Below are 20,121 nucleotides of genomic sequence, written 5' to 3'. Positions count from 1 at the left end.
TAATATGCTATGCAAACAGAGTAACGTCTTTCCCATGTCTCTCACTGCATAAATTAATATGTAAGACACAGCTAAATCAGCTTTTACAAACAAAGAAGGGATTGCAAAAATGAAAATAGACAAAAGTGGCAAAACGCTAGAGAAAGGACCTTTATACTGAGATGTCACTGAGATGCCAGTGCAGCCATGTACCTCTTTGAAACAAAGCATCACTTCAGGCATATGTTTAATGCCCACTCATTTGTATTTAATACACACTTGCACCATCTGGTAAGCCTAAACTAGTACTTGAGCAGTGTAAGATAACCTTATCTACAGCCCTGAAAGAAAACCCTCCTTGCCTCAAAACTGCGTATGAGAAAAGGCAGGTGTCTCAGGAGATGGTCCTCTGCATCAGGTACCGGTCCGTCTTATGAAGCCCGACACCTTTATTTCAAGAGAGGCCTTTCTGCACACAAGGCTCTTATTTGCTCAGTATCATGGGAAGATGGTATCCTTGCTTTAATTTCTTTTCATTTTCATGCACTTTTTCAGATGTAAATTCTTCCTCTGTTGTTGATGGAGATTTCCATTACAGCTTCCCACACATAGTAATGCTTTTGCCTTATATTGGTGATGAAGCCAAACAGCAGTCACTGCCTTGTTTTTGTATGCAGTGTGCCCGCAGATTGCAGAAATAGGAGACACATCCTCATGATGAAAAACGTCCTTATCGAATCTGCTTATTTATCCACCTCTGCTCAATTAACACCTTAACTTTTGAAAACTTAGGCTGACTAAAACTTGCCAGTACTTTTACAGTGGCAATATAGAATTCATACTGGGTGAGACTTTCATAACTTGCGCATACCATTCCACTGAAAAATTGGAATTCTGCTTCAGCAAATACTAGCCAGGTAAAAAAGGGAAAACTCTCTGTCCATCAAAACAGCACCTTTTAAATATGCATTTTAAAACAGGGTGCTAACCATTTTCATTAATTGAAACTTTTGTCATATTAGGCACATGGTAAACAGAAGTTGTTCATACAATTAGCAACAGGGAAGCAGTGTGTGTTAGGTTATTCAAAAAAGACACCCACATAAGCCAATTATATTATTTTGCATTGACTGACAAAGAGCAAAAGTATGGTTTTAACACTGAATTTTAATCAGAATGTGATTTTTGACAGATAAAATACTAGTAATATTTAAGCACTTGGGGAAGGCTTTTGTATACATAATTTGAAAAATTTGTAAGAGCAGAGTATTTGTACACATGAAACAAAACAATCCATAAGCAATCAGTATGTGTAGTTAGACGATGTTCTCATAGGAGACACCCTTTTAGCACCTACATAAAGGTGACAATTTCCTCTCACTTAGATTAATAAAGATGAAGCAATTCGCCCTTGTTCTAACATGGAGTCAGCTTCTGGATCCACAAGTAGAGGCAAATGACAGAGAGACAAAGGATGGATGGAGCTCAGGAGTATCTGCATTAAACACTTTATGTAGTTTCATTCATTCCAGGTTTGACAACATAATGGAGGCAATGCACGAAAAGCCAAGACCAGCTGTTCCTCAATATATCCCTGGACTTACTCCCAGAACACTAGTATTTTGTTTACTAGCATTTGCATCCGTAAACGTGTCCAAAAATCATGACTTGGGGGCTCTTAAAATGCATGGGATTGCATAAAAATTATGAACTTAGCTTAAAATAATAGCCATGAAGATTTACTACTTGGATTTCTGATTAGTGAGTGTTTAGGTTTTGAGGACTTGTACTTGCCCTTTCCTCCACAATGATAAGGACTAGTCCTTTCCCAGCAACCCCCAAATCTCTCTCATCTCGTAACAAGAAGCACGTGTCGCTCAGGGAAGTGCTGAAGGGGAGATGACAGCACCAGTAGCCCCTCACAGCAAACTTGCGACGCGATGAAACCAGGCATGCCAGCAGCACTGATCCAAATGTACAACAGTGTAAAAAAGAAGAGATCTGGACTCAGACTTAACAATACTAACAGTACTGAACATTGCTCCACTTGGCAACGCCAGGACGCAGCGTAATTCAAATGTAACAAGAGCTCTGAAGTACTGTACGCACAATCAGTTCTGCTCAGGCAAAGGCTGAAAAACACTGCAGACTTTTGTCATAGATTTCTTTCAAAGCAAATAAGTTAGTTTAAATGCTGACGAGAACATTTTCCATTTCGTTATTACTCATGTACTCCCAGCTATGGGTATGCATTGCTGCTTTGCTTGGGGCTTTTTTCTTTTTGCTATTTCACACAGGTTTGATTTGAGAGGGTAAAAAACTAGTTAGGAACCATTGGTCTCCTCTAAGAAAAACTGATGTATATTATTAGGTCCTATTGACTCTGTCTGCTGTACATGTTGTCTGCATGCTTCACAGTTTTCACAAAGACAGATGCTTGCTGACTTAGGATCTTGTCAGCACTTACGTTTACAGAGTATTTAAAGATAATGGCTGTACGTGACCCTCGAACTAAATGTTCTGATTTTAAAAAGTGAAAGAAAAACAAAGATAAGCAATGTGTTACCATAAATGAACTTGAAAGAACTAGAAAACTATTTACTGATCCAGCCAACATTTATATGCCTGATTAATCTCCAGGAATTTGACAGGCTAAACACAGGTTTCCATGTTTGCAGGACTGAAGTCGGGTAGTCAAGTGCACAGGTAACATGCAGCAGCCACAGGTGTCACAAAACACCTGCCTGCATTGCAAATCTCACAGTAGAAAGCAAAAGGGCACGGCGTCTTCCCCGCTGCAAGGCAAACTCTGGAAACATTGATGTGAGGTGCTCAAACACTCACGTAAGGTGGGCAGTTTGTAGCCAGCCAGCCAGCTGCCTGTGGCCTGGTGAGATAATTCATTTGGCTTGTACCTTGCTCACAGTGGCCTTTAGCCTGGGAAAAAAACAAGAGAGGTTTGCCAACTCGAAGAGTTATTTTGCTAGCAGCGGCAGCCTGGCCCTGCTGCCAGCTCTCCTGGGGCCGCGCTCCGCAGCCTTCCCAGGGGCTGTGCTCTTATCCCTGCTGTAAAACCGGCACATCTCTGACAAGACAGTCGAAAAGCTACAATGCTACAAAACAAGATGTGGCTCGCAACCTCCACTACAATAATTTAGCTCTGCTCCCATTGTACACCTGACTGGTCCCCACAAAAGCAAGACACCAGCACGCCAGGGTGACGATCCTGCCACCAGCACCAGTGCTGGATGGAGCGGCTCAGGGCACACGCTGAGCAATTCTGGCTTTCTGGCAAGCCCTGCACTCGCAACAGTAGGTCCAGTCATATGACAGCAAAATGTTTCCAGCATTTGGCTTTCTCCAGACAGCAGAACTCCTAAGTGGCCGTCACAGGAAGAAAAACTGGAAGCAGCTGATCTCACGAAGCTGGGAGCATCCTAGCACCGTGGAGGAACATACACAGAGCTCGGTGAGAGGGTTCCTGCTGAGGTAGACTGGAGGTGCCCAAACCCTCTACCCAGGCAGCAATGCAGCAGCGTATTTTCCTGGTACACCAGCCCTTGCTTGTGTACGCAGGTACATGAGGCTGCCATGGCAGCCTGCCCAGAGGAGCCACTCCCCTTCACGAAACACACAGATTGTGAGATCAGTACCCGTGCCGGCACTGCCTAGAGTTTCCTTATTGCCTTCTGCCTCATCCCCTGTTCTTTATGCTGTTTCTCTAAAAACACAAAAGGACATTCTGTTGAACTAGCACGTACTGCTCTGATTTTGCCTTGGGCAGCGCAGGTGGGCTCTCCTCAAGGGGGAAGCAGCCAGGAGAGCTCTTTGAGGCCTCTGATGGTCTTCATCAGCCTCAGTGATGGACCAGGACCCCCTTGTGCCACGCAGAACAAAAAGAGCCTAAACAGCAAGCAGGAAAGCCAAAAGGGACAGAATAACCCTAACAGACTTTTGTAGACTTCTAACAGACCTCAGGATATGTTCTGCTATGTATGTTATGACTTTATCATTAAGCTTTTTTAGCCTAAGCAACCACAGAAAGATGCCAAGGGAAGGCAAATCAAAGGGAGCTATCAGAGTTAAGACAACATGAACTTTTCGATTCTGTTCTTCAGAAGGAAACACAGAGTGCAGGGCCTGGTTGGTTCAGGTGAGCTGATGATAAAAAAATTAAGCTAAAAGCTCACTTTAGACACAGTGACAACACTAAGTGGATTTGCTTCTGATATTTGTATTAATGTTGTATTTTAAAGACTATAACAGAAGGGCTCTGAGTCAGCGTTCCCTCTGACACTACACTGACAGTCGTACCTTGAAATCCAACTTGAATTTGCAACAGGGTGTTCTGAGTTTTGGTAACCTTTATACCTAACAGGTTACTTATTAGCATTTCATAAAATAATTACATGCCAGGCATTAAATGTCTCTTATTTTAATCTACAGAATCATACCACATGCACACTTATTTGACGAAGCACTTGTATTATTCTTTCTGTTACTTGTATTTCACAGTTTTTCCCTATACCTCAGATACCATAGAATCGTTTTGGTTGGAAGAGACCCTCAGGATCATCGAGTCCAACCAGAACCTAACTCTAGCACTAAACCATGTCCCTAAGAACCTTGTCTAAACACCTTTTAAACACCTCCAGGGATGGTGACTTTCCTGGGCAGCCTGACAACCCTTTCTTGGAATAATTTTTTCCTAACATCCAATCTGAACCTCCTCTGGCACAACTTGAGGCCATTTCCTCTTGTTCTATCACTTGCTACATGGGAGAAGAGACCAACACCCTCCATGCTACAACCTCCTTTCAGGTAGTTGCAGACAGCGATAAGGTCTCCCCTCAGCCTCCTTTTCTCCAGGCTAAACAGCCCCAGTTCCCTCAGCTGCTCCTCATCAGACTTGTGCTCACCCCTGAACTCCATTGCACCATCACCTGAAATAGGAGAAGTGTCTGGTAGGTTAGGGAGCAATACACATTACAAACAGCACAGCTAAAAGGAGAAAGGAGCCTGTATCTGAGCATTTGCCCAAGCACTGCAAAAACTGTGGACAAAAGGTAATAATACCAGCTTAAAATATTTCGGTACTTCTCCCTAACAATGATTGTGTTCCTTGCCAAGAAAATACAAACTGTTAAACCAGATGCCCGGCAGGCTCCCAAATCTAGAGTCATGCCACCACCCCCAGAGGCCACGCACTGCAGGGCAGAGGCAGGCATGGGGGACGCGGTGGCAATTGTCATCAGAAACCCCAGCTCTTGAAACCATGTTTTTATTCTGGATCTAGATGGAGGCTGCTGCTGTACTTGGTTACACGAGGGAACTTAATTGTCCTTAAATTACATGAAATTAAAGACAGCAGTTACACCCTTCACCTTCAAAGAGATTTTAATTCAATCCATCCCACTAGCAAGTACATCTGTACATATCCATTCTGGCAGATAACTAACGTGTTTAAGGGAAATAAACAAAGCCATGTGTTTTACATTAAAACAAAAAGCATGAGATCTTGGTTACATGGCAATTAATAATTTCAGTGGAATTTTAGTTCAGCCTGGTATTATCTTGTGGGTAACACACAAAATCACAAGATACCCCTTCTCTATGTGTCCAAGAGTTCTCCTGTACATTAGATGCCTTACTATTAACTTAACAAGTAATTTATTCATATACTATTAAAAAATTGTTGTAGGATGCTTCTGTAGTGAGAGTAGTGAGATCTTTTTCAAATCTTTCACTTGTAAAGAATTAATTTGAAGTGAAAATATTGCTACTATCATTTAATATACCCTCTTATTTTTATGTAGGACAGCTGCACAACTTGGGGTAAAATATTACACCTCTAAAAGTCATTTGTAGTTCAAAGATTTCTTTGTTACTGAGCACAAAGAAGAATAAGCATATTAGTGTTAAACACATAAATAGACTCAGCTGACTTAGCAAACATGTGACTAGCACACTACTGCTCAGAAATTCTTGTAAAGTATAAGTTATGAAGCCAAAAAGGAAGTATAACGCAATATGTTCTTTAAAGTTACAATGGAACATATGAGAAAGAAAACACAATGCAATATGACTTACTCTGTAACTAGTCTAACCAGAAAAAATAATTATAGTCAGCTCTCCATTAATTCTGGGTGGATTATCAAATTCGGAAATAAATTATGCTGAGGATGCACAGCAGCTGCCTTGTTTCCAAACAGGCCAATTAGAGATGGCAACGCTTATTAACTCACACACAGCACCGTGCAGGTTTGGTGCTCCTGCCTCCAGACCTGAGCTGGAACTGGGCAGGGAGGTGGTGAAGCACTTACTTGGGCAAATAAGCCTTCCTGGGGACAGCAAAGCTGGAAACGTGGCGCTGAGATGGTCCCACAGAAGGCAGAGTCCCCAGCTGCCATCTCACGCTGTAGTTCCTTCCGTCATACAAGCAGTGGCAGTCTGCAGAGGACCATACTTGACTGGCTGGTGATTGAGGGATATTCCCGACCAGCCTCAAACAGGAACAAGACAATCACACGTAGAACCCCAAATTCAAGTTTGAAGATGCACTAATTTCTGTAAAACTGCTGTAGTACTGGACGATTTTACATCACCTTGCCAAGAGATTTGTATAGCAGAGAAATCTTGACTTTACAGATCAATCCAAACCTTCCTCTTTCCTTTAATATTGTTCATTCTCTCAACTATGAGATTTTTAGGCTATGTTCAGGCTTTTGCTGGAAGAAAGCACCATCTTTTCTTAGAAGCAGTACAATTAGTTCACGGAATGAATTACTTCATACTCAATGCTCAATTATTTATTGATTTTATTTGATATTATAAATTCTTATTAGTTTTATAAGCAATATGTATCAATTTCCAGGGTTTTTACCTTAAGTTTCCACTTTGGACTGCTTACTGGAAGTGTTCACAGCTCAGTGCATGCCGCCGTGACAGGTTTTTTGAATATTCAGGTGATTGATTCTATGTACTGTGTCTGCCGTTTCCCTATTCTCTTTCCATATGTACAGTGTTCCCTTTAAAACTGACTTTGAAGAACAGCGCTTTTCACTAGCGAGACTTCTTGTAGTAACCGAGTATTGCACTCAATACCCAGATTTAGACAAGAGGAGCTGCAGTGGTGTTCGTTCCCTGCTGGCACTGCCCAGCGCAGCGAGCAGCTCCTGGACCACACGCCGAGATAAACACCGCGCCACTTCTCTTCCGAGGAGTGTAAAATACTCTGTGATGCGAGGCTACAGAGATGGCTCTGAAGAAGCTCCCTCGGGTCCCAGATGCAGCACAGGTACCGCAGGGCATCTTCAGCTGGAGCTGGACCTGCCAGGCTGCCCAGTGCTGGTGCCCTGCACAGAAAGCAGTGACAACCCAAGGACAGCCTCTGCTACTGTCAAAGGCTTAGATACCCTCTACCCAAAGGTCTGCCTATACACAAAGGTACCCAATTTAAACAATAATATCACTACTGTTGTATAAGTAAATAGTTGAAATGTTTGGGAGTAGTACTATAGGTTACAAAGCTGTAAGGAATGACAGATAGTAAAAGTGTCACCCTTCAGTAGTTACTGATGTGCCCTCTGTTTTATTTAAACAAAGCTAGTAGAACCTGTTCTGGAAAGAGCTGACCTCAATTTTGGAATGACAACAGGCTTCCACACCTGAACCTTAGACTAGACAAAGTCATCAAGAACAAGATAAGACCTTAAAGGTTATAGCTCTTGGGAGGGAAGACAATGTAAAATAAAAATACAAAGCATGTTGATGTTTTCTTCATGAAGAAAACACTTCAACTCAGTGGGGAAGAGCTGTTGCTGAACTATCGGAAGCCTAGAGGGGGAAAGGAAAGGGCAGAGTTGTAACAGAAGTATTTGGGAAATATTCAAAAATACCCTGAAGCTACTTTAAGATGCACAAAATCTGATAAAGCATGCTCTTCTCTTCCTCAGTGAATTTCGAGTAATGTTTTCAAAATCTCTGAAGAAAGAAAAGTAAGACTTTAACACAGACTGACAAAACTGGCTCAGAAGCAGTCATGGGTTCTTAAGTCTAACTAGTGCCTTACTTCACATTCTGTAGGAAAACAAACAAAAAACCAAAAAACCTCTGACCTCTTTCCACCATTCTAAAATTATCTGAAACAACATTTTCTGATAAAGCCATATCTATTTTCATTATGTTTTTTCATTATGTAAATATATACTGACATATTTGATATTTTTTGGTATTAGCTAGTGGTTTTTATTATGGCTCAGTGTCTTTATTCAGGCAGGAAAAGTGGACTGAATGTGAGAACTCTGTTCTTATTCAAGGGCCTGGAACACGGCGTCCAGCTTCAGGACCGTGGAGCAGAGTCACACCAAGGCAGGCTTGGCACTTGGGGTTAGAGGTCCTCTCACAAGCTTCAGAAGCAATACCAATCAATGTCAGACGCATAGAAATATCGTAGCCAAAATTACAAGGTTCAATGATAATTTCTCATACAAAATTAAAAACAAACGATCATCCAGCTGATCTGCAAAGCTTTCCTAAGGCCACCCGCTTCTGCACAGTCTTTTAATCTGAAAAAAAAAAAAGAAAACCAAAAAATAAAAACCAAAATAGTATCAGCCATCACATTTCTTGCCATATAAAACATTCACTATTGTTCAAGAAAGACAGAAGAGGAAAAATCCACTAGATGCAAAGAGTAGGCACTTACCGTAGTTGCAAAGCAGGCCAATGCTAATGTTTGGAGTTCTTTTACAACTCAAGCTGCATTTAAAAAAATATATATTTTTCTTCTTTTAAAACAGGGCAACAACATGAGTTATTTGAAGACTGTGAAACTTCGGGGATGATAACATCTTACCATTTTACAGAAAATATCTTTGTTTGCATATTAATTGGCAGGATTCTTCCCAAACTCTTCAGAAATGTTTTTTTCTTAAATGGGATTCTGGTTTTGCGTATCTCAATTTTTGCCTCAAGCTGCCCTGGAACAAGAGCTACAGCTGACAAGCATGGAGCAACTGATCTGCAGATCAACTACTGCGGACTTTTAGAGAAACTGAGGCATCTGAAAACAGTGGCCACCCTTCAAAAATGTTAGCATAATACAGATTGAGCAAGACTCTGAGTACTTTGAAAACATTAGCTTTGTTCAACTAAGCATCTGAATTAATGTCTAAACACTGAACTTCTCCAACACAATTAAGACATCAGTGAGGCGATAATAAAAACATAGGTTTGTATAGGGACAACCAGTAACTTAAAAAATGCATCCCCTCTAACAGCTCCAGTATAGGGCTGTGGCTGAGTGAGGACTGACCTGTCAGGAATACTCTGTGGTCCCATGGTGTCACTTGGAGAGTTGTCCATACACAAAAACAAATGCAGATCATAGAATCACAGAATAGCTTGGGTTGGAAGGAACCTTCAAATGTCATCTAGTCCAACCCCCTGCAATGAGCAGGGACATCTTCAACCAGATCAGGTTGCTCAGAGCCCCGTCCAGCCCGGCCTTGAATGTCTCCAAGGATGGGGCATCTACCACCTCTCTGGGCAACCTGGGCCAGTGTTTCACCACCCTCACTGTAAAACATTTCTTCCTCATGTCTGGCCTGAATCTCCCCTCTCTTAGTTTTAAACCATTACCCCTTGTCCTATCGCAACTGGCCCTGCTAAACAGTCTGCCCCCATCTTTCTTATAGGCCCCTTTTAAGCACTCAAAGGCCGCAATAAGGTCTCCCCGGAGCCTTCTCTTCTCCAGGCTGAACAACCCCAACTCTCTCAGCCTGTCCTCACAGCAGAGCTGTTCCAGCCCTCTGATCATTTCTGTGGCTCCTCTGGCTCCTCTGCAACAGGTCCATGTCTCTCCTGTGCTGAGGCCTCCAGACCTGGACACAGGACTCCAGGTGGGGTCTCACCAGAGTGGAGATGCTGCAAATGAGGGCCGCTCACAAGCAGGTCCATCTTCGCCATCAGCTGTGCTGGTCCTAGAAAGCAGCTGAGGCCCCAGGGTGCTCCTCCCAGCCACCCGGTAGCCTGGCTGACCCTGCCGGCAGCCCCCAGTCCTGTAGTGCCTTCAAAGGGAGCTGGGACACCCCAAAGGGTGTAGCAGACAGCTCCCCCACAGCTGTAGGTCCTCCAGCCCCACAGGCTGACGCAGGAGAATGCCGCCTTCTCCTCATTTCCATCAAACAAGCACCCTCACAGCCAGGGAGATCTCCCTCAGCTGAGGGGGATCCCACAGCCCTGCTGGATCCCCCCTCCCCTGCTGTCCAAGGGACAGAGCCAAGAGCGGGGCTGCGGGAAGCCATCCCAGCCCCTAGCTGTCCACAGCTGGGGAGATGAACAGGCGGACACCATCTGGAGCCTCCACCCTCACAGGAGAGACAGCCGCCGCGCAGGCTAAGCCCGAGGAGTTAATGGCGGCAGGAAGCCACCCCCCGCCTGCCGCGCTCCCTCCTGCCCTCCCCGTGACTCGCTTCCTCCGCCGGACGGGAACTGGGAGGAGTGAGCGCCCGCGGGCTGCCGCCCCCACCCCGCCAGCAGAACCAGGCAGCCGTCGTGCCCCGCTGCCCGCTGAGACCCGCGGCCGCCCCCGCGGGGAGGAGGGACGCGGCCGAGCCCCGCCGCCGGGGCGTGTCCGCGGGTGTCGGCCGTCGCCGCGCACCCAGCTCCCCGCGCCCAGCCGCGCCGCAGCGCCAACATGCCCGCCGTCGACAAACTTCTCCTGGAAGAGGCTTTGCAGGACAGCCCGCAGGTAGCGGCCCGCTGCCAGGGGCGAAGCCGGGGTGACGCACCTGAGCCGGCGGTGCGGGGCGGGGGTGACACCTCTGGAGGGCCCGTCCCCGGCGGGGAAAGCGGGGTCAGCGGGCGGTGCAGGGCGGCCGGGCGGAGGGGCAGCGGAGCAGGCTCCTGAGGAGCGGAAAAGTGGGTCAGGGTGACTTGTCCTGTTGGTACCCTCGGGGAGCGGGGATGCTGTGAAGCAAGTAAAGGGTACCCTTGTGGTGTCGGGGGAAGGTTTTTGCCTCCTACGGGACACCTGTCAGGGAAAAACTGGCTGCGTGTGCTCCTGAGGGCCTCTGGAGAAGAGGGTTGCACCCTGGCAGAGGAGCAGGGTGTGAGGAAGCCAGGACACCGAGCCCTTTAGAGAAACCCCTCTGGCTTTTTCCTCACGCTGTCCCATCTGGGTGCATGCTGGCCAGGTGTAAGGGTTGTCCTGAAGAGGTGAGGTGTGTTGGGGGAGGATGGACAGGCATGGCGTGGCTTCCTCCGAACTCCCTGAGGGACAGGGAGGCTTCTGCACTGTGAGTCACCTGGCCCTAGTGACAAAAGTGGACCGAAGGAGTGTCACCACCAGCACATCTGCTCCTCCCCACTCAAGGATGCTCGTTCAGGTACAGAGGCTTCCTGTGAAGGACAGCAGGGGTGAGGTGGATCCCACTGAAGATGACCTCCTTCCAAAGGAGTGTGAGGAACAAGGAGAGGCGGTTACCCCCCTTTCCATCCCAACCTCTGCAGGCAGGGAAGAACTTTTCTCCCCAGTGCTGGGAGCCGTGATGTGACAGAGCTGCACAAGTGACCTCTGAGGACCGTAGAAACCCCACAGTGAAGAACATGCCAGGTCGTGGTGTTTTCGGGGCCAGAGAGGTGTGAGGCCTCAAGAGCTGGAGAAGGAGGACGGAAGGAGGGAAATTCGGGTGGAAGAGAGAAGGGCAAGGGGAAGGAGTGGAAATTTCACAAAGGGCTGGGGAAGGTGCACTCGAGGACAAACCTTGGTGCAGACAGAGATACAAAAGTAATCCGTGAAGCAGCAAAAGGAGAAGGGAGGGCAGGGTGGATCAGCATGGATCCTGTTCCCAGGTAGCCCTGTGTTGTAATCCTAACTCATCTGCTGATGGATCAGGGGATGAATGAATAGATAAGCTGTGGAGCAGATTGCTGAAAGGTGTTAGGGAGTCTGTCATGAGACATTTTGAAGGAAAGGTTGAACACGCACCTGTCAGGACTTAATGAGTCTGAAGGCTCATCTTGATCACCTCTTATCCTGTTTTTGTGTGATTCCATGAAATCTCATGCTAGTAAGAATGATTTTCATCATCTCTTTGGTATGGTGTATGTGGAATCTCCATCCTTGGAGATTTTTCAAAACTTGACTGGAAAAAGTGTTGAGTAACCTGATGTAATGTCAGAGTCAGCCCTGCTTTGAGCAGGGGTTTGAACAAGGTGACCTGCATTGTTCCTTGACAGCCTGAGTGGTTCTGTGTTCCACACTTTACCGAAATGTGCTAGATTTATTAGGAGCAGTTATTAACTTTTTTAGTGTTAATCTCCTCAGTGCATTCTGGAGCTGAAGAACTTGACACTCAGGATAAGTGAACTCATTTACCTCTTCAATCAACACTTCCCTCAGTGATTAAAAATGTAGCACTGACTAAAAGCAGCCGAACAATGCACTGAATTGAATTTGGAGGTCTTCATCTTTCTCCTGACCTGAAATGAGGGTTGTTAACATCTCCTTTGCAATTACTGGAAATACCAGGCTGTGCATAAATCTGAGTGTTTGCAGGATGTTTTGGCTTGATTTGGTCATTACTTTTGTTCAAGTCCTATAACTTTGGGAGGGAGGGGCATTGTTTAATTTTTTTATAACAGCCCAGTGTTTCTAGCCTCTATTTTTTCATGCAAGGAAACAGATTATTTTTTTTTTTCCCAGTATTTTTTTAACTTTTTTCTTGGAGAGAACTTCAGTTTTAAAGCACAACCGGGCACCTCTGTGAGCTGGGTACTACAAAACAGAGCCAAAAGGCGGTCTCTGTCACACAGAGCTTACAGCATGGCAGCTCATGTGGTCATTTACTTCTGCATAAAGTGACCTGATTCTCCTCTGCCCTGTGCAGTCACTTACAGCAATGCAGAGAGATGGTAAAATGAGGATATAACCTCACTTCGTATAAACTGTATGAATTACGTAAATTACATGCAAGACAGAAGAGAATTAGGCCAAAGTAATTTTTCATCAATTTTCTGAAACTTGATTTCTCTCTCTGCAACTATGTAGTACTTTTGGCTTGATTTGTCTCCAAGCACTGGCTGAAAAAGGCTGTAAGAAGTTTCTTAATTTTTAAGTGTTTGGCCACCAAATGAGAGAAATTATGCAAGCAGTCATGCTAGAACTGAGGGAAATACATGAAAGTAGCATTTTTTCCCTATGTTTCTAGAAGTCAAGATACTGGTGTTACTAATTGAGGCCTCTTAAATGTTAGCTTACTATTTGGATTACTGGTTTATTTCAGCAGCATTAGCTGCTATGCCAGAATTTGTCAAAAAAGCAACAGCAAAGTTATACACATTCTGATATTTTGTTGCAGTGATTTTAAATGGTGTTCTTAAATATGAACTTTTCCAAGAATAACTTCCAAACCGCTTGAATCATTTATTGTTTTTATTATTTTTGAACAATGTGCTAATAACTGAGGCCAAAACTTTCAGAATTTATTTCCCAGAGCTCTTCTACCTCAACCCATATATAGACATCTGAAAAACTGAACCTGCAAAAATTCAGTAAGATTTAGGAATCTGGCTGACATTCCTGTGTTTGGAAACCTTTTCCAGGACGCAGAAACATGTGATTTGCAACCTACTTTGGACAATTTCTTTTTAATTTTTAGCTCTTGGCTTGAGATTTGTCTTGATAAACATTGTGTCAAGTTTTATGAGGTTTTTACCTTCCCTAGATTTTTTTTAACCATCTTCATACCCTGTGCATGTTGTGTGCTGTTGTAACACAAAACAAAGAAGATGAGCACTGTATAGATAGAATGTAGTTTGTTGGCATTAGTTTTGCTTGTTTTAATTCATCATTGCAGATGATACATTTTAAACCAGATATTTTTGAAAAGCAATATGTTTTCAATTACTGAAATAATAGCTTAGTGTGGAAAACTCTCAAACCATGCCGCCATCCTTGTAGGAAAGTTCTGCACAAAGGTCCTTTATAAGTTTGGGTTCTTCGTATCCATTTCATTGACTTGGCCTTTACTCCATTCTTTGGGTTTTATGTTCTTTCTATTTGAAAACAGTACTTTGTATTATGTATCTTCTTACATGCTAAGGTCTCAAGCTAGTTTCCCAAATGTGTTGACTGCCAGTTTCTCTAAGGTAGGAAGTACTGTAGCAGCTTAGCATATTAGAAGCCTGAAATGTTGAGCTTTAGAGTTTCTTACAGTGTGGAAATGCTCCCCTGCAATGCCTAGAACAGAACCCAAGGACTGACTCCTAGGTCATGTGCTTTAACTGCTGAGCAACACCAATTTCTGGCTCAGATGTTTCTCAGCAGAGATGAAATGATAGTTAACGTTAGGCCGGGGCTCTTGAAGGATGCTGATTTTGAGTTTTTCAGGACAACCATAGAGTCAGGGCAGAGAGTTTTGCAGAGGAGAATAAGTGCCTTGGGGAAGTACATGTGCCTCCTGTTAAAATAGTGGAGCAACTTAGAACTTTCTTAAGACTCTGAAATACATTTCTCAGATTCGAACTTGGATACTTCAGGTACATTAGAGATTCCTGTGCTGGGAGGACAGGTAAAGCACTTGCTCTGTTACAGGACTGACATGATTATTAAAGTGCTGAAGTTTATGCGTGCCCCTCATGTAATCAGATGAAACTAATTAATATCACATAAATTAGCTGTACAGATGGAAGGACATTGCCAGTTAGCATCAAATAGATTGGATTTAGGAAAGTTAAGACTAAGGATGGATCATGACTTTGTTAAAGGGACAGCCTTCCCTCTTTCATTATTGTCTTGATCTAGCAAATTCTGGAGCTCGGCAGTATTCTGAGATATCTTTGTTTCACGTCTCAGGAGCTGTGTCAGCAATGTAATTCTTTGTTCCTGATGTTTCCACCAAAACAAACGAAGGGAATTCATGTCTTTAAGATAACACAATTCATTTTTTTCCCTGTTTGGTGGCAAGGATGAGCTAGCAAATGGAGAAAGTATGGGGTGTCTCTGAGTGGGTGTATACTTCTGTGCCTGTTGTTGTAGATGAACATGCAGTTGTTTGGTCCGATTACGTCAGCTAGCTTTGGCAGTGGCCCTTTAAGAGTTGCTCAAGACAGCTGAGAGTGAATAATACTCTGTAAATTATCTCATGGAAAGGGGTGCTTCTAATGCAGTCTGACATTAGAGAAGTAAAGTGAGCAAGCAGTGGTGTTTGACCCAGAGTCCTTAACATGGTTTGGATTACTGTATTCAGCAGGCAGACATTCAGGACTTTTTACATTCCTCATTATGTCATAAGGAATGTCTTTTAGTTGGAGTGAGAGAGTAGGAGTCAGGATACGGCCATAGCATTTTATCGCTTTGCTTCCTTATGCCTCAGTTTAACTATCCATACTTGGAGGACGAATTTCTACATATTGTGAAAATCTGAATAAACAGAATCATGCAAAGTTGCAGGCTTATTATTTCTGACTGATTCATATTTTTTACTACCATTTATTTATAGTCACTTATGATTAGTTTTAATATTTTTGCTTGGGACTAAAACTGTTTGCTTTTTTCTTTTATCGAAGACTCGGTCTTTGCTCAGTGTATTTGAAGAAGATGCAGGAACCCTTACTGAATATACAAACCAGTTGCTTCAGGCAATGCAACGAGTCTACGGTGCTCAGGTAACTTTCCATTTGTGTTTCTTTTGTTCCATATACAGTAGGAGATAAATTGGTATTGTGATGCTGTTATTTACATGAAAGTTGCCAAGTAGCGCACCTCTTGTGGTTTAGAAGTTGTGGGTGTTTTCCATCTGATATCTCAGCCCCTTCATGCCTTGATGTTCACAACTCATATGCATGAAAAAATCTTATCTGCTTTGTCTGTCTCCAGACAATTAATAAAAGAAAAATTGTGGTATGTCCTTACCTTATGGTATGTTGGAAGCCCAGCCTTGACAGAATTGCTTGCCTCAGTGTCGACACAGTACGTGGATAGGTATTCGCGTGGACTGTAGGCATCCAACTTGGATGCTGTGACTCGTCATTTGGAAGGAACTATGTGCATTGATTACAGAGAGAATGTACACTTTAGGTCATACTGAATTTGAGTACCTAAAGTAGTCAGTGTAAAAAGTATGGGAGCAGGAAAAAATAACACTTTCTAAGGCACTGACGTGACCTAGATGACTAAATCCCTTTGAAAGTAAAATTTGTAAGGTAAATAATATCCAGTGCTTTGGAAAATATTATACATCTGAGTGATGTTCAGTGAAGCTTGGGCTCCCATGTGCATAAAACTAGGTATTTCAAAATACCATATCTAGGTCTTTGAAGACATACACAGTATCTCATGGAACTTTTGCAAGTATTTATGTAGGTTAGATACCTGAGTTCCTTAGAAACAACAGCTTTTCTGTTCTTAAACCAGTACATCAAAGGACACAGATGAGGAGAAGGGGGTATTTTGAATTTGCTGGAAGACGAAGTGCCTGATTCTTATGTTACCAGGAGTCAGCTCAGCTGTAAAACTACTGCAAGTGTATGTCCATTTGGTGGGATTGCTCTTTTGGGTGACTGATAGTATGGCTTGGACGAAAGAGTTGTTTGCCCAGGATCTAGCTGCCTACACCTGGAAGATCCACCTTTGGTGGTGTCCTGGATCCCGTGCAAGTGCAGAGCAACCAGAGGCTGACAACACAGCTCAGATACTCAGAAAACAATACAGCTCATAGCCAGGGGCTGGAGAGATGACATGAAATGAGCACTGAAAGTGAGTGATGGGCATTTTGGTAGAGTCACTGAGCTTTAAGAGTAGCAAGAATGTAGGTATGTCAGATGGTAGATACCTGGGACTAAAAAGCAGATAGGATTGAAATAGGTGGAAGAAGGAAATCAGAGGATAAATATGGCTTGATAGTGTCCAACTTGTGGACTACACATCCCTTTGCTTGGCTAATGCCTTTTTAGGATGACATTTTAGGAAGCAGTTGCTCTGGCCTGTGATTAATGAAAAAATGCTTTGTTTGCTTTTGTTTGCCTCTTCCTTTCCATCTTGGTTTTCACCCTTCTCCATTTCTGTTGCCCCACAGTTATGACATTTCCTCTTTCTTCTCACTGTCTCAGCGCATTTACCCATCTGTACTTCACAGTACTACTGAATCTTCTTCATTTTACCAGCACGTCTTGGCCACTTTCTTCCTCCACGCTTCCTGTTTGAGTTTGATGTAACTATTCAGTCACTTCTGAGTATTGGATGTTTAATGCCATTTTGAGGTGGGAGGTGCATAGCAGTTTTTTATAAGGATGTGGAGGAGAGCACCCTACACTACTACTGACTTAAGGAAGTTCAGATTTAGTGGCCAGTATTAGGGACTTTACCAAGGACATTGGCTCAACATTTAGTGCTCTCAGTGTTGCTGCTCTGCCATTTAATTCTTGAGGAATCACTCTGCATTATGATTTCAGATTGGGTTTGTGTTGTCAGGATCCAGTAGTGGCCAAAAAAATGACATTGCAGTAACAAGAAAGGATAAGTAGATCAAAATCATTTTGTAAGTGGAAAACTGAAACTATTTGTGTTTGGGTTTGTGGTTTGGTTTTTGTTTGTTTGTTTTTTCTATGTACACTTTTAAAAGTGTTGATATTTTTGTATGAGACCTGAAGGAGTACATTAAAATTGGGGCAAAATTCTGTTTTTTAAATAAAAATTAATGGCAATATTAATTCAGCTATATATAGTGGTTAATTTCCAATAGATTGTTAGTGTTTTATAGGCTAACAGTGATTTCTGACTAATATACTGAGCTTTCCAAATATCGGTATATCCTTTTAACAAGCTGTTTCTGAATATTTCAAGGGAAGATGCTTTCTGACTGAACTCGCCTTCAATTTTTGAGGGGCACACACCTTATTACAAAACTTTATGATTGCAGTTGGCATAAAAGAGAAGTGTAGTGCTGAAGTGCCCACTAAACATGAATGGACAGTTAAAAAATCATATGTGTATTATTTATTTGCTGCCTAATAAAACTTGAGAGAAAATCAGCTTTTGCTGATATGTTTTTAGAAAGTGCTACCAGCTCTTTTCATTTTGAGAGGAATCAAGATTTAGTAGAGAGAGTGTAAAAGTTGAGAGTAGTGTGAAGCCACGTTCTGAATTTGCCTTTTTATTTTCCTGACTTTTTTGTCTTGGCAAAGTCATAGTCGTCCCCTGCTCTGATTTCCTTATCTGTAAAACAGAAATTACAGTTACTGACCTACTTTGAAGTGATGATAAAAGTTCTGTTTGCACAGCCATAAAAATGGCTGAAATCACACCAGTCATGGCAGGCAGGCTAAACAGCAGTGGGTTGTACCACTCCACAGTATTGAAAAATCAGGGTTTATGCCCCCACAAAACAATTATGACAGTTTAAAAAACATTAATCTTGTTTTCTTTCTAACTACATTCTGAAGTTTAAAATTTCTCAGGTCTTCTAACTGCATTTTCAAGATTTTCTGGAGTAGTTTATTGGAAGTTTGGTGTTTTATGTGATGAAGGCTCTATTTTTCATGTAATTCAAACCATCGTAGTACGTGATCAAATAACAATAGTTGGTGGTTCTGAATGCAGTGCAAAGTCTTAGGGGAACAGCAATTAGTACCAACTGCAATCTGTTAATTATCTGTGTGGATATATGCATGTATTTTGTCCCCAAACACTGCTTTGTGTGCAGAGCAGCAGTAAGTTTGCAAATTGACAGCTCAAACTGCTCTAAACACTTGGATCAGTGTCTTTGAAAGGAATGTGAGAAAGAGAAATATTTGCCCAGAGCTTTTAAAAACACTTAGGAAAATAGGAAGCTTTTCAAGCATTCCTTTTATTTCCAACCCCCCTTTTTTAAGCTACAGATTTCTGCTAGGTGCTGGGGATCTAGCTTTTCAGACTTACATATATTCAACCAAGACTTCATTTTGCATGCCTTTAACTTCTCTAACAACAGTAGGGCAGTTTTGAGACGGGCACATTCATTGCAATGGGCTTTAGCAGACAATGTAGACAGACCTTTGAAGTGACTTGAAGCTGGTTTTGTCCCAGGAGTGCAAGAAAGGATCTGCAGTGTCCTGTTGAAGGGTGTAGCACTGGAAAAACCGCCCAGGCACCTGGAGCGGCTTGATGTGGAAGGGCCGACAGCACTAGGCTGCAGCTGGGTAGTATATCATAGAATCACAGAATGTCCTGAGTTGAAAGGGACACACAACGATCAACAAGTCCAACTCTTGTCCCTGCATATGACAGCCCCACAGTTCACACCATGTGTCTGAGGGCGTTGTCCAGTCTCTTCTTGAACACTGTCAGGCTTGGGGCCGTGACACCTCCCTGGGGAGCCTGTTCCAGTGCTCCAGCACCCTCTGGGTGAAGAACCTTTTCCTAATGTTCAACCTAAACTTTCCCTGGTACATCTTCCTGCCATTCCCTTGTATATTACTACCAGGTTGATTTTGTGTGCGAGGCCCTCAGTGTGTGACAAGCCCCTGGTTGCTGTGCAGGATCAGGACAGTGCTTTCACCTCTTTGGGCACCCACACCTAGTGTGGTGGGGTGGTGACTCTATTTTGCACATGGAGCCCTTCAGTGAAAAAGAGACTGCAATGCAGATGCATTGTATGACGCTATGATTAAGAAGTCTCAGGAATCAAATCTATGAGTTGTCCCTGAAGAGTGAGGTTTCGTTGATCTGGCAAGCCCATGTGTGTAAATATAGTGAAGCGTTTTTATATTTCTTCATCAAATAAACCACATCCGTGTGAGTACATATTGTACTTCCTGCTGTAGTTCTCCCATCTGTGCTGTCGTACCCTGAGGTAGTTACCACCTTAGTTGTCTTATAGAGGAAATCTCCCTTAATAGAGTTTGTTCTTGTAGTTCTTCATTGTGAGCAAGCCCTGATGCTGCATCTGGCATTACTGCTCTCTCACTTCTGTGGATGTTGTGTTCGTCGTTCTGGACATGGTATTACCTGAGCAATAAGTAATGCAGCAAGCAGAGACTGTTAGAAAACTTCATTTATTGAAGTTGCATGCTGAGGCTCTTGCAATGGTGTATGAGCAAAATGTGCCCAGTTCACATTCCTGACTTCCCACTGCCATAGCAAATTATTTTCAGGGCTTT

The 20,121-nt window shown here is 43.2% G+C and overlaps 1 protein-coding gene and 1 long non-coding RNA gene across 2 annotated transcripts in view; one reads left to right on the top strand and one right to left on the bottom strand.

The window, feature by feature from the left end:
* Positions 1 to 6,780: 6,780 nt before the first annotated feature.
* On the bottom strand, positions 6,781 to 10,525 carry LOC110362483 (uncharacterized). The gene is made up of 2 exons (XR_002419864.2): positions 9,296 to 10,525; positions 6,781 to 8,546 (listed from the first exon to the last, which is right to left on the bottom strand). It is a non-coding gene; the product is annotated as an uncharacterized LOC110362483 (long non-coding RNA).
* Positions 10,475 to 20,121, top strand: part of APPL2 (adaptor protein, phosphotyrosine interacting with PH domain and leucine zipper 2) — a 43,196-nt gene continuing 33,549 nt past the window's right edge. Inside the window, exons 1-2 of the mRNA XM_013368589.3 lie at positions 10,475 to 10,732; positions 15,553 to 15,651. Coding sequence (XP_013224043.2) covers positions 10,679 to 10,732; positions 15,553 to 15,651 — 153 coding nt within the window. The 5' untranslated portion in view covers positions 10,475 to 10,678. The remainder of the gene's footprint in view (positions 10,733 to 15,552; positions 15,652 to 20,121) is intronic.

This window comes from Columba livia, chromosome 1 (genome assembly GCF_036013475.1).
Source record: "Columba livia isolate bColLiv1 breed racing homer chromosome 1, bColLiv1.pat.W.v2, whole genome shotgun sequence".
NCBI classification, from domain to species: domain Eukaryota; kingdom Metazoa; phylum Chordata; class Aves; order Columbiformes; family Columbidae; genus Columba; species Columba livia.
This window is presented reverse-complemented; position numbering and strand designations above follow the sequence as displayed.